Source organism: Charadrius vociferus, unplaced genomic scaffold (assembly GCF_000708025.1).
Source record: "Charadrius vociferus isolate BGI_N301 unplaced genomic scaffold, ASM70802v2 scaffold162, whole genome shotgun sequence".
Classification (NCBI taxonomy): Eukaryota; Metazoa; Chordata; class Aves; order Charadriiformes; family Charadriidae; genus Charadrius; species Charadrius vociferus.
The window spans coordinates 1,025,088-1,039,977 of NW_009647236.1; the positions used below are offsets into that span (position 1 = coordinate 1,025,088).

The 14,890-nt window shown below is 44.8% G+C and overlaps 1 protein-coding gene across 1 annotated transcript in view; it reads right to left on the reverse strand.

Moving 5' to 3' along the window:
• Positions 1-1,053: 1,053 nt before the first annotated feature.
• Positions 1,054-14,890, reverse strand: part of GTF2E1 (general transcription factor IIE, polypeptide 1, alpha 56kDa) — a 44,101-nt gene continuing 30,264 nt past the window's right edge. The window contains exons 2-4 of the mRNA XM_009879890.1: positions 9,836-10,037; positions 4,769-5,016; positions 1,054-1,484 (exon numbers count right to left, since the gene is read on the reverse strand). Coding sequence (XP_009878192.1) covers positions 1,054-1,484; positions 4,769-5,016; positions 9,836-10,037 — 881 coding nt within the window. The remainder of the gene's footprint in view (positions 1,485-4,768; positions 5,017-9,835; positions 10,038-14,890) is intronic.

Sequence of the window (14,890 nt, forward strand, 5' to 3'; positions counted from 1 at the left end):
TACTGGATAGGAAAACACAACAATTTTAAAAAAACAACGTTTTCAATTGAAAGAGAAAAACATTAAAAATACAATATTGCTCTGTAGGCACTGATAAATGTTTTTCTATGGTAAAAGAGTGTGCCAAAGCAGAATTCAAAATTGCATAATTCCTATTAAAATGATACAGCCCTGGTGTGACTGCAAATAAAACCTAGCTATGCTTTGTCTGGCACTGCCTGACTGCAGCCCTGCCCACTACGAACCGTCTGCAACACTGGAGTTTGGACAGGGCTAGGCAGAAGCGACAGGCAGCAATACTGGAAAATGAAGGTATCTCCTGATAAGTCAGAGCACTCTGACAGCTCAGATCCACACAGGGGTTTCATTACACTGACAAGGAGTGACTCTGTGTGCTTGCCAAGGCTTTCGCTCTGCATGCTTCAAGTTACACCTGACCTTGAGGTGCTGAGACCTAGTAAGGAGCGAACAGGAGCAAGGAAAAGTTGTAGTCCAAAGGGCAGCTTAGAAATAGCCACTCCAGTGGCCAGTGGCTGCTGGCAGGAGGTCAGCTACAAGCCCTGACCAAGCTTGCCATCAGCAGACGAGCGCTTCCCTCTTCTCTCCTCTCCCCTCACTGAGCACAAGCAGCTGTAACGTTACTTACACCCTCCTCTGCAGAGCACTCTGATCAGACCACGGAGCATTTACGTCCTCTGAGGGCAGGGGTGTGGACTTCACTAGGATCTGCAATAAAAATCAACTCAAAGCAATCTGGGGGAGGCAGCTGCTGGGGCTTTGGAGAACATTAAAGCAGTGCCTGTGCAGGGCACCCTGAAGCAGATTTTTACCTTGCAAGCATCCTCTCTTCTGAGACTTGACCTCCCCTACCTGTTTTGGCACATGCAGCCTTCCTGCTGCCCCTCTCTGGTGGGCAAGATGCCTGAGATTAGCAGTCCTGGCCTCCAGTGTCCCTGCCCACAGGGGAGGAAAGATGCACTTCAGTCTTCTGTTTTACTAGGGAGTCTCTAGCTTAAAAAGTCACTTTTTAAAAAATGCCATGGCAGGAAGCAGTTAATCAAACATATCCTCAAACATGCGTCGCCCCATGGCTATGTAAACCTCTTTTTCTTCCGGTGTCATCTGGGCCACCAGCTCAGGGCGCTGGCTCACTTGGCTGTACGAGTGCGGACGCCCAGCCACTGTGACAGTGGGGTCCTCTGCCACCACCTCAAACTCTTCATCCTCCTCCTCATCCTCTAGCCCGTACGTTGTGGTGGCCGTGGCGGGAGCGCGGGGAGGGGATTCCTCCTCCGACTCGCTTGTCTCGCTCTCAGAGTCACTAGCGTTGGCACCGGAGAGAGGAGCAGCACCTCCAACAGTGACTGTTGAAGCAGAAGGTGTCTTCTTCTCGTGGATAAGCAGGGCACGCATCACCTCCTCATTATCATCCAGAGCTGCCCGGCCCTCCTCACGCTCCTGGAAGGCATCCAGATCCCGGCCCCCTGAAAGGAGACACAAGGGAATGATAGTTTCCTTACAGAGATTTGGGTGATGGCCCTAAAGGCTTTCTGAACCTGTATTAAATTACTGCCACCGAGCATGCTTGGCCAAGTCACATCCTTTCTCTACGCCAGCTCCTCCTCTCCCTTAAAAGACAGAGACAGTTATGTTTTTTTTCTCATCACAGCAGAGCAAATAGCGACATTTCCTAGGAACTGGGAGGCCTGGAGTCACTGTGGCTTGCAGCTAGCAGCCTCAGTCAGGAGCACCTTGCAAGAGAAGACAACAAATGCATGACGGGCAGGCACCTGGAAAAGACACTCCAGGGAGGTGCCCAACTCAGGCACCCCTCAGCTGGGCTGATGCACTTTCCTCACTGCGGAACAGACAGCAGTCCTTGGGACCTAAATCTGGGCTTCTAGATACTTAGACTATGCACTCAATGATGACTCACTTGTCAGAGACAGATACCCAGACTTTGCACCTAATGATGGTGCTTGTCAGATACAGCAAGTATCTCAGGGCTGTTTCACAGGTGAACAAGCACAGGCTGTTCCCTTTTTGCCCTTGTTTCCAGGTTGCACGACCACAGCCTGGAGGACTTGGTGATGACGAAGACCATAGGGTGTTGCTAGTACAGACCACAAACACAGAACTAAAACCAGGCCCTTCCCTGTCAAGATCCCCATCTCTAAGGATTAAGATGGAGAAGCAGATGAATCCAGGCAAACAGGAAATATGCAGAAACCGTGTGTTATAAAACAACATTCAAAGTAGCTGTGCCTGGTAAGCTCAGAGGTGCACCTATCAGGCAGGAAGGGGCACAGCTCATTACTGGAACATGGTGGTGGCAAGTGAGATCTATCTCATGAAGCAGATGCAGGTTACAGCCTGCAGCCAACCTGTGCAGCACAGCGTGGAAGCCTGCGTTAAAACAGCTCCTGCTCTCCAAGCCGAAACACAGCCCAGCCGATCTCTCTGGCTCCCTACCTGGACCTCTTATTTGAAGGGGACTGCAGTTTCCCAGCTGACAGACACACGTCCTGAGCTGCCCTTTCAGTCAGCTTGGTGTACAATAGCTGGGAGGGTTTGACATGGCTTGGGTAGGCAGGGTGTCTGCAGTTCACGGATCCAAAAGGTAAAATTCCGTTCAAAAAGTGGCATTCTGCAGAAAACGTCTCCTAATCCTACATTTTATGAGAAGACTGTGAGTCCACCCAGCACCAATAAACCTACAGGCAGTATGGGAATAAACAACCCCAGAACAAAAATTGAAATAGAACCTTCTGTTAAAAACAAGGCCTAAAAAGTAGGACAGACTCCCTGTGGCAAACTTTCTCTCTTGCACCTAACAACACTGCCTATGAACAATTGCTGGAGCTGGGGTGATGGTATTCTGCCTTCATACTTTAATGCCACTTGCCTGCTTCTGTAGGACCTGGACCCTCATGGTTTCAGCACCACATCCAGGCAGTTGGCACCCAAACCTTTTCCCCCACCCCCCAGGGTCAAAAACTTACTTTTTTCAACTTGAGACGAAAAAAATGCTGAGCAACAGGTGTAATAAGGAAGTAAGTTCTGCATTTAGCACTAAAAGCCAGCAGAGTTTGTGGTCACTCCTGTCCTGCGGTAAAATAAAAGCCAGAAGAGCCACGCCTAATTTCATTGGACTGATGTTTTTAAGTTGTAGCAATGGGTGATGGCTGCAACCACCATTATTAATGCTCTGGCAAAATTCTTGAAAGAAAGGAAGCACAAGGCATTGTGTTGGCAGCCTTGTGCCCAGCTTGCTGCTTGTGACTGTAGAGCATAAGAGGCCATTGGAGAGCATCGCTCTGAGATTACGTCAAAGCTCATCACGTTGACAGCTGTGAAGTGACCACAGCCTGGGGTAGCTCCACAAAGTCTGAGTTTGTGGCTCAGCCATGGGGCTGTCTCTTGCTTGTGAGAACTGTTCCTGCCAGATTCAAGCAGTGAATCTTTTCTGTCAATAGTCCCAAGCTTCCTTTCTCCCTGTTTATGCCATCCACGAGCTATAGAATTGTGTTGCAGCAGCAATTTCAGGCTACTTCCACAAGTCACCTCTTCAGTCTCCAGTAGTGGTGGAAGTTCAGCAGTGATGCCATCATGCTGTGAAGAGATATACTCCCCCTCCATGTCCTTCAGTGGCATCTGAGGAACACTTATGCTGTGTACACCAAATGTCATCTCAAGCAGCCAATTCAAAACTACAGGTGAATTGAATGTCTAGCAGAAAAATGGGGTGAGAACACACCATGGCTGGTGAGTAACAACAACATCTGCTACCAACTGCAGGAGGAGGTTGACTCAATCACCTCACTTTATTTAATCTATTTGGAAAATGTTTTGGGATCTGTATGTTTGCAGCGTGTTACATGCAAACAAGATCCTTAGATATCTTCTGACGATTATTTCACATCCCTTTTCTTCACTTCTGCTACGCCTACATACTCCTCTCCTGAGCACTGCACTGGTGCCAGGGCCTCGTGCTCACACATGCGGTTCCCTTTTGCCATCTTCTCTTCCCAGGGCATCAAAAGTTTCAGTCTATAATCCTCAAATGACTTGGGAGATTGCATCTATTGATTCACTCTCGTAAAAAATCATAAAAAGTCTCTATTTCCTGTCTTTAGTGTGTAAGCTGAAATAGTACGCTTACCAAAGCAGAATGTTTCTACTAGCGCTTACAAGATCTTGACTACAGTCTATGGACAACTTGACCTCAACATGAATGAAAATAAAAGCAAAGATAATGAGAAACAAACAGAACGCAATAAAGACTCACCTGCCATGGTAACAAACCTTCCTACTGTACTTCCAGAAGCTGTATTTCTGACATATTCTTCACATAAAACACATTTTGAAAAACAATTGGCAATAAGAATACCAGCACAAAACCAGTGCTGGTAGATTTGGTAGGCTTTAGAATCACCGAATGTTAATAAATGCTATTTTTCAGCAGTGACCTATTAGGGAGGCAGCTTTCCAGATGAAACTGGAAGACCTTCATCTTTAACATTTTAGAAGCCCACAAACAATTTTGTGAGCAACTCAGCTTTACTGACCTACATTTCAGTCCTGGGTCTAATAAATCAGGATTTTTTACGTCTACCTACACACAGGTGCTTTGCACAGCAGAGGGGAGCAGACAAAATCTGGAGTGTTGGGAGCAGCAGCTGTACACACACAGGGGAACATATTTTTGACAGCACTTTAAGAGCGTCACATAAGCAAAACAATACTTCTGCTTTGTGAATTTTCTTACCATCTTTGATTTCATCAGGGTCATAAGCCCCCTGCACTGTGCTCTCCCGTAGCCAAATTGGCCTCTCTCTGGCTGGCTTTCCTTCAGTTGCAGATCGGTTAAGATCCTCCTGGTCCTCCATGCTGATGACAACGTTCTGGGTATACAAGTCCTCATATGACGGTCCTTTTGTAGTCCATGCTTCCCGATGGTGTCCACCTGCAAGACCAGCTGCTGTCCCTGAACCAGTACCAGCTGCACGTTCCTTGCTACATAAAAGTCAAAGAGATAAAAACAGAACATTCAGAACAAGCCCTTTCTTGGCCAGCAATGCAACACTGAAACCATGATTAGTTAGTTATCTTCCACGACCTGCACCGAGAACTTGCATTCTCATTTCTAACACACGGTGCCAGGAATTTCTACACCAGCTTGCTGGATTGGGGAACTTGGCGGGGTCTCTAATGGGAAACCCTACATGAGGCCATGTCAACTTCCACAACAGACACTGAAAAGAAGAGACAGCACTAAGGCTACCGATGCACTCATGTAAAAACATAAAATCCCCAAAACTCCTGAAATAAAGTCACAGCAGCAAAACGTAGGTGAGCAGTAACCTGGTATCTGGAACAGTCTTTTCTTGGCCTTCACACTGCAACCATATACTGCATAAAAAAAGGACTTAAGTTTAAACAAGTCAGATGATAGGCCCAGAGACCCAACATGCTCAGATCTGTGAACGATTATTAATCACAGGACTCATGAAGGAGTTAACTCACCATGAAAAACACAGTTCAAACCCTTGCTTGAACTGTGACTGACAATGCCCGTGGTAAGTCACATCTCCTGTGTCACACAGGAGATCTGTACTACCCACAGCCTTGGGAGAACCAGGGAGTGCAGGCAGAGGAGAAGCAAGATGAGAAGGCACTTTCAAACCAGAGGACTAGCTAGGGCTGGGCAAAGGGCATTGTGTGGTGATGGTGTGTGGGAGGAGGCAAGGCAGAACAGTCTTCATCGTAGAAAAGCTGGAGAAAGCAAGGTGATGACCGATGCGAAGGGTACGACAGTCAAAGCCTAGCCCTCCTTGTTTTCTGAGAGAAGCTGCAGCCAGCACATTTTCCTTCAGGCTCCCTTCTAGCTCAGGAGACTGATGGAGAAAAGAAACATTCCTGCCTGGATCTGATGGAAAGGGGACATCAGGTGGAGTATTTTCTGCACAGTAATGGCAATGAGCCTAAAATAGTCTCTCTGGTCTGTGCTGCTACATATGCATTGATCAGGGAAAGCAGCTGAATGGAAACTCACTGCTTTCCAGGTGGGGAAAGCCAAATGTGACCATTCCTCTACTTCAAAATCGTATTTCATCTTCTCAGAGAAACAGATCCACTGCAGACTGCGCCCACCCTCAGGCATATAATTTCAGTCATCTGATTGCCAGTAGCACCAAAGGCTTTTTTCATGGGTAACAGACCTGCCTGGACTCCTCCTTTTGTCCAAAACAAATCCATCAAGGATACTCACAGTGTTCCTGCTCTGTTGCCAGCTGAGCTGACAGAAGTTGTCAGCGAGCATGGCTCAATCACTGCTATCTACCCATGACCTTCCCTCCAACTGAGAAGCTTAAAATGAGGTTGCAGTTGGAGAAGACCTAAGTAATATGCAATTTTTTTTAATTCAGCAAGGACTGAACCACTGCTCGATGAGCTAATTCTGCTGGATTTTTAGGGGTAAACAGTGATGGGAAAATATGCAGGTAGGTGATCATCTCTCTTCTCCAGATAAAAAGTACTGGTGTGCTCAGCCGCAGTTTGGATCGAAGGCTATGCACAGCCTCCCAATAGTGAGCTTGCTGGGGTCTGTTAGCAAAATACTTCACAGCATCAGTTTTAGCATGTGTCCACACACTAATCGGTTCCCTCCTGCAGCCAGCCCCGCTAGGAGAGCTTCACAGCAGCCTTGAATTTCGGGACAGAAGACTCGTGCACATGTATTGCTTATATAACCTAAGGAACCACACAGAGACCTTCTTCCCAGCGTGTTATTTCAAGTGTTGGTACCTTGCAGCTCTCCAAGACAGGCGTGTGTTCTGTGAAAAGCACCGCTCTGCTTCCCACACAATAGAAATCTCTAACTAGCGTTTCCCTGACGATTTTATGTAATCCACTTTCCTCACAAGATACACAATGCAGCTCTCCCTCAAGCTCTCCCTCCCCACGACTGCAGCGTGACAGCTAAATACTCGGCAGTGCCAGGAACTGCCTAATAATACTTTTGCACAGAGGTCCCCATAAGTGTGCCTGAAATGGACTTTTTTCCTACGCGGTATCATTTACCAGCAAAACACTTATTCCATCACGTCAGGAACATTTCAAAAATGAAAGTAACAACTCTAAGAGACACCTACAGTGTGAATTACTTTAAGCCATCTACTGCAATGTCCCACAGTTAGGTGCAACCATCTAGACACTTTCTGTCTGCTTTCAGACCCTGGTGAGCTTTGCAAACGTGTCTCAGTTTACTTACTTGTTTGTGGAACTGCATCTTGAGCAACACTGTTGGTAGGAGTTAGCAGCCCCTCAAGACTATGTGACCAGGGGAATACTCCTTACTGCCAGAAGAGATGTTACTGTTCAGCAGCCCTTTTCCAAAGTAAAGGATTAAACACCATGGATCAGGCACCAGCAAAAGGCCAGATGCGCAAGCTGCCTTATGGGCAGCACAGAGCAGATGAAAGGAGCGCAATCTTAAATCTCTCTCTTAGATCTAAGATCTGCTTTCCCCCACCTAAGTCTAGACTTTGCATGGCTATCCTTCAACCAGAACTACTCAGATGGTGGCAGCTCACTGGCCCAGATGTGGCTACGTTTGCTTTGTTACCCATCAGTTGTTTTACCCGGATGGAAATCCCTTAATGAGCGGTCAGCTGCCGTTAAAGGTGACATAAATAATTCTTGACATAGCTGAGGTATGGCCCACAGAAACCACACTGTGCAATGGGAAAACAACTTGAAATTTTCATCTCAATCTTTCCCAGACTATTAAGAAAAGGTCTTGCATAATGGGGATAACTCTTTTTGTGCTGTGTTTGAAATAAAGCACTTTTTCACTTAGCTGCTCTTAAGAGCTTCAACTTCATAGCAGACAACCCATGGTCCTTGATAGTATGACCACAGAAAATTAATACTGTGAAGATTTTTGTTATATAAAATCATGCAATTTTGACATGAGAAAATGGAGGGATATTAAAATCCATCTGTTTTAGAAAACCACAGAGGAGGGCTTAGGTAAAGCAGGTTTATTTCAAAACCTGCGAGGCTAATTCATTCTCTGCCAAGATTAAGAAAATTAACAGCCTTCTAGAAAGATATAAATGAAGATCTGCCCAGTTTCCCACGGCAGGTGAATGACAGCTATGCAATGTCAGTGTGGTCGCTTACAGCTGGCTGTAACTCTTCTGAAAACACATGAAGTTGCCTGTGTCAGTGCAAAGAGACTTCGTGACCTTTTCTGTTTGTTTCAGAATCACCAAATGTCAGTTTTGTCAATGATTTCAGGTGCTCAAGACTCCATAAAAATGGAGGGAATAAATAACTCAGGGTTTAAAAAAAAAATCTCACAGCAGTGCTTTCATGCAATTAGCTGTTTTGAATTAATAAGAGTTAATAAATAATTAAATCGTATGTGCTGAAGCAAGTTGTATTCAAGTAAGCATTTAAAAAGCTGCCTATTTATTTTGTCATTCCTTGCACAGAGTAATTAATCATTTACAATGTTTTTTAAGTATTTACGAGTCAAGTAAGTGGGTGCTGCTATTTAATCATGGGACTGCACCAGGCTTCTGCTGTGACAATTTCCTGTGCACAGAAGGGCAAGACTGAGAAATCACTCTCTTTTTGGTGGGGTTACCCCCGTTCTACTACTCAAACTACAGAAAAGGGTTTTTAAAGCAAAGTCTAGTGATTCAGCTTAGGCAAAAAGGCTTCAAAGACTCCCCATATCACCAAAGACATGTTAAGTGACCTTGGAAAAAATCTCTTCCCCTCTCTATATTGCTTCTGTTTTTCTATCAGAATGATGAGGAAAATTAGCTACCTTTTTGGCTAGAAAAAGACTATGAATAGAAAAGAACTTTTTATTATATTAATTAGAAACTGTCTAGCATGAATATACGAGGAACATTCTCTCTCAAGGTTAGCTTGAGAGAAAAAAAAGAGTATCCTGCTTGCTCTCACACTAACTAAAGCCAAGCACCCCAAAGCACTATGGGAATGCTTCCCGTGGTGGTACATTTCTCCCCCCCCCCCCGTGTGTTTAATTATTTTTTTTTAAACACAGAGAAGTGCATCACATTTCACCACAGCTGACAAAACTGACAGCTCCCCACATCTTTCTGCATTATTTAAACATCATCTGTTTTTGTACAGCTAGGAACGTTCTGAAAGAAAGTGTCATTTCCCATGGGTAGGAAGATTTTAAAGAGTTTTTGACTATAACATGGTCTCCTTCCGAAAAGAAGAGGTGTGTAACAAGTGGGAGAAAATCAGAAGAAAAAAATACCCTTATTACAAGTAATGTCTTCAAACTAGAATGTTGTTATATGTCGATTTGAAATGCAAATTGTTGAATGCAGATAGCTGAGTTTCAAAAGCTGGGTAGAAGCAAAAGGAATAGATGAAAGATAAGGGTTAGAGAGAAAGAAGACAGCGTAGATGGCACCTTCAGAGCTCTGCCAAATGGCTGCAGTTTGCATTTCTCACATACTGGGGTAAGGGCTCGGTGCACATAGCAGCTGCAGCACAGCAAGCAGCAGGTAATTTGAGTACCCCACCCCACAGCAAACTACGTGCAGGAGGCTGACCAGAAGAATAGTCATCTGCCTTGTTTAGCAAAAAATGGTTATGGCCCTTTGTCTCCTTATAAACCGTACATTCCTTGGGGAATCTGTCAGTTGCTTGCACAGTTGGTGCTGAACAAGTACGTCCTCAAAGCAGCGAGAGGCTGCACAAGGTTTGGGAAAGCCTCACAGAGCAGACGAATGCACTACAAGGAAGCAGCGCAGTGAGAGAAGACCAGGCCTGTTCCCACCTCTGCTTCAGGGCAGGAATCTCTGTGGGTTCTGGCTCCAGGATTTCATAGGCTAAGTTAACATCTTCCGTCTCACGAAGCAGCGCATAGATGGGCTCAATCTGCTCATTAAATCTTGCCACGAGTGTCCTTGCATCCTTTTTAGGCATCGCCGACTCATCTTCTTCCACTTCGGTCTCACAGAAAGTACAGCGGAAAGTTCCTAAAACGAGAAAAGTTGCAAAGCATTGGAAGGAAAGCAAGCAACAGGCCCCGCTCTTTATACAGCCTTTTAAACAGCAGTATTTCGCTGTTTTCTTAGCTTGATGCTAAATAGCTTTTCTCCCCCTGACAATCCCTTCCCACACACAGTGTACCTGGTTATTATTTAAGCAGAAAACAAAGCAAGCATTTTGATGCCATCCAGCGATACCCAGTTGGGTACAGTTTCTCGCTCTGAAAAGCCCAGATAGGCTGCGGTACCTCTACTGAGACATCTCCTAATCTCACTCCCTCTTTCTCGCTGCACATTTTGAACATCAGTCTCGACTGGGCTGTGATAAAAAGCTTCACAATATACTCTTAGGAGTTCAAATACCCGTTTCAGGTGCTTGCACCAGTATCTCCCAGGCCACATGGACAGGCTAATTTCACAATGAAGGAGGGCGCAGTTTTACACTGCAGCAACCACTCTGCTAGTATAACCATTTTCGTTCTGCAACTAATGCAAAAAAGATGGCTTCTCCTTCTGTTTTAGTGTCAAAACATGCAAAATTGTCACTACTGCAGAAACTTATCCCACCTAATCTCCATATTCACTTCTTGAAATTAATAATGGTAAGATAAGAATTGTATGAATGGCAATTAAGAATAAGCTCATTTTACAGACCTCATCAGGATCTATAAAAACAGGTCAAACATGAAGGCAACTGAAATGGCTGCATGGCAATGCAGTTACAAAAAACCTACTGAACTCCTGCACAGCAGGCTTTTCAGTTTCATTGCTCCATCTGCGAGTAGGACCCTTAGGGCAGTACATGCACAGCAGGACCTTACCATATGGTCCACTATGAGGAGAGCAGCAGAGTGTAATGACTTATCCTTGCAAGTGCTGGACTGAGAATGTATCTCTGCCTCCTCAGAACGCTTACATACAGAGAAATGCTCACATGCTCCTCGATTGCTCTTGTCCCTGTGCGATTTTTTTAATTTATCTGTTCTGTGACACCTATAAACATCTAGCATCATCTCTCAACACCCCAAAGAGGAAAGGAAAAGATCTTTTTACTAATAGGGAGCGGAAGGATAGGTCATATCAGGGAAATGATAAGCTTCTGTCTAAAAATCGGTATTCAATCAGTATTGAAGCCTGCTATATCACCGATGCTATGTACAAACACAGTCGAAAGAATGGGGTTTGCCCAGGGCACACGGGCATGATGTAATGAGACAGGCTGGCAAGCCAGGGCTTCTGATATCTTGTTTTGCTGCTTACACAGATTTGCTAGTCTTGTCACTTCATTTTTCAGTGTACCTTTTTCTCCGCCTGTAAGACAGTGATAAAGACAGACCTAACTTCTTCACTGATGGCTGTGAGGGCTAGACAATGCTTGCATGCTTCTTGGAAAACACACAAAAGCACTGTTTATGACAGGAGGTAGATCCGTTGCCTCTCATCACAGTCTGTAGAGATGCAGTTTTCTACCCTGGCACCATCTCAACTAGCTTTTGCTCATCGTTACTCATAAATTAATGAGTGTTGTATATGTAGCCTGTAATATGTACACATTTCCTGCAATAAACTCTCTCTAGAAAGTTTATCTTATCTACATGTAAAAACCAGAGCACCCAACAACAGCAGTATGCAAAGTAAAGGATAAATGGGTAAAGAGCTCTTCTCTATCATCCAAGCATGAAACACTGCTTATTTTTTCAAGGTGTAAAAGTTGCCCCTACTGATTCAAAACCCATACATTATAAAAGCTCTCAGCCCAGCAAAAAATGATGCCAAAGTTTGGTCTCCTTATCCCACATCTGAGGCTATCGGCGTGACAAATTGGCAAACAAGTAGAATCAATTTAAAATAATTAGTATATCTCGGTTCCCATAATGGACTAAGCGAACAAACACAGCTTAATGAGGAAAACTGTCCTCTTTTTTACACCCCCCCCAAAAATCCTGTTACATGTTCCTGAGACAGCTCAGACTTTTCACGCTTCCATCTGTGAACCCCATGAGTATTTGCAAAAGATTAAGATCGTAGGGAGAACGGTTCCAACTCAGAGTACCAAAAAATCAGAAAGTAAATACAGCTCTAATGAAACGGAACTCCTAAAGCTATCATGGATTTGCTGCAACTTCCACCCCTCAGGGTTCTTAATAAGCAAAAAAAAAGTTAATAGATGAATTATGTAAAGAATCTGGGAATGAGTGAAATGACAAGCTTCCTCCATTAATATGCTGATTTTTTTCAAGGTGATGCAGCATTTCACAAGAGGCATATGTGATTAGAGAACTGGGAAGTCGCTTTGCCATGGCAGATGGCATTTACATGTTGCAAACCTCTTTTATTAGGCTTTAAGAGGTCACAAAATGTCACCAGAGCTTTTATGACATGGCACATCACATCAGCATTGACACATGTTCCTTACAGATACGAACTGCATGTGACAAACATGAAGTGGAGGCCATCCAAAGGCTGAGAATGGCAATGTTCCCAGTCCGACAATGTATTTCTTCCTTCAGCCCTTACACAACTGGTAGCGTTAAATTCAAATATGCTGCACAAACCAGGACGAGTAGATATCCTGGAGTGGACAGACATGAGGCTTTCCCGCATCTTGGAAATGCTAATGGAGAGCACATACATCCCCTCCTTTCCACACATGCTCAGGCACTCGACAGACCTCTCTGGCTGCACACTAAAAACCAGCCATCTGAAAGAGATCTCCTCATCTGCTCCCAGACTCTCCAGGGCAGATACACTGGTAATCTGGGTCCCCAAGGCATACTAAGATTAAAGCAGCTCAAGCTCTGAAGTATAGGGCCAGAATATTTAGAGATAATTCCTAACGACTTGATTTCAATTGAGAGAAAGAAAAGGTCAACTGTCCACGCCCATTGCATGCCCGATGCGCAAGAAGTGTGCATGCTGCATCTGCTATAATTAACACATTTAACTGGCTACAGCCTCCCGAGTCTCAGTCCAGGTCCTGCTCACACACTTCTCCAAGGATTCAAGGCTCATCTCCAGCCCAACAAGGTGTCTTCCTTCCACTCCGTCCTTTGGGATACTGCCCCAGACTCTCACTATTCTGATACTTACAAACTACTTAATTTTGAACATAAACTTATTCCCATTAATTTCAAACCTATTTGCTGTTGGGCCGAAAACTGTACCTCAGCTCAGCTAGCTTCCATCTTGCTGTTAATCCTTGTTAATATTTACAAACTGCTGTCTCACTCATCCCTCCACCTTCATTTTGCAAGGCTCAATAAGCCACACATTTGTCTTCGCCTTTTAAAACTGGCCACCCATCCCTCCAACCATGCTATCAGCCTCATTGTCACTTCCTCCAGTTTGCTCTCATCTTTCTGCTGTAAAGCTGGAACTATATACAAGTATCCAGATGAGTTCTCCCAAAAGCCCAATGCATTAGTGCCTCTCTGATAGCCATTGAGACCTTTTAAGATCACAGTGTAACAGATCATGAGAGCGCTGCCTCAATTATCACAAGATCTAGCAATGCTCCCAGATCTTTCTTCCTCCTTTGTAGTTTCCAGTTGATGAGCTCCACATTTATAGGAGACATTTGCATTAGATGCTAGGTGCATGACACCGTACTTTATATTATAATCTTTCAGCTCTTTTTTTATTCCTCCAGCCTTCACCCTCATCCAATTCTTTATTCTTAACTGCGTCACAAAACATTAAGCTAATGTATTTTCAAAATCTCCCACAACCTTCTTTTAGAAGTAGCATTATTACCATTACATGGAGAGTGAGCTAAGGCACAGATGGCACAATTTCAGAAGTATCTGCTGATTTGAGCAGTACTCGATTCGAGATGCCTAAGAAATGCTTTTCCAAAACTTATGTTTCAGCAAAGAGCGTGCAGTATTTTCATGAATCTTCTTCCAGGATGTAGAAGGGTATCTCAAACGAGTTAGGCACAACAGCGAATGATAGCCTTTGAAATGTTTAGCTCAAAATGACCAGTCCAACACCACACAGAAACTCAGCTGGCCTGGAGGATCAGATAATGTTTCCTGTGGCTACTACAGCCATTTTCTTCAAGTAATTCCCTGCCTCTTACACTGCATGTTTTTCCTTCTTCTGCAGCAAGACAGACAAAAGTGAATTATAAGCACACAGCTCATCACTCTCACTAAGCAAAGCACATGTTTTGTGGGGAGAAGAAAAATAATGTCAGAGAGAAAAAGTTACAGGATGCATAAGTAACTTTAATTTCAACGCTCTCTAACCCCGAGTGCTTCGTTTGATGTTAAAAAGAGAGTATTAAGACCTCCAGGAAAGGACAGGAGTTTCCTAGCTTCCTACCAACAGGAAGCCGGACAAATGCCTCCTGCCATGTAATGTTGCACCGACAGCCATATGGCTAATCTGCGGACCTGGAGCCCTCTGTTCCACACGGCCTCCACCACTTGACTGAATGAAATAACGGAGAAGACGACAACCTCCTAGCGCTGCGTGTATCGGCTGCAGGGGGAGCAGGATGCCTTGCCAGCTTGCCTCCCGGCAACAAAGTGAGGATGAGAAGGAAACACCTCAGGGTCCTGCTCGAGCTTCTTGGTAGAGATGTGTGGGAACCTGCTATCCTACCTGTTAGCCCCATGCTTGAGGTTTCCTACCCAGCTCTTCCCATCTGCTCCCACCTCAGTTCCTGGCTTTTCCCCACTCTGATGGTCCTGTTCTCCTTGCTGGCAAGTGCTGGTCTATCTAGTCCTGCTTTCTCAGCCTGGGCTTCTCTCACTTCTCAGACTCCCCTGTCCATCCTTCTTTTCCTGGGCTGCTTTTTCCAATCTCAGCTTCTCCCCACTCCCATGCCTCTCCGC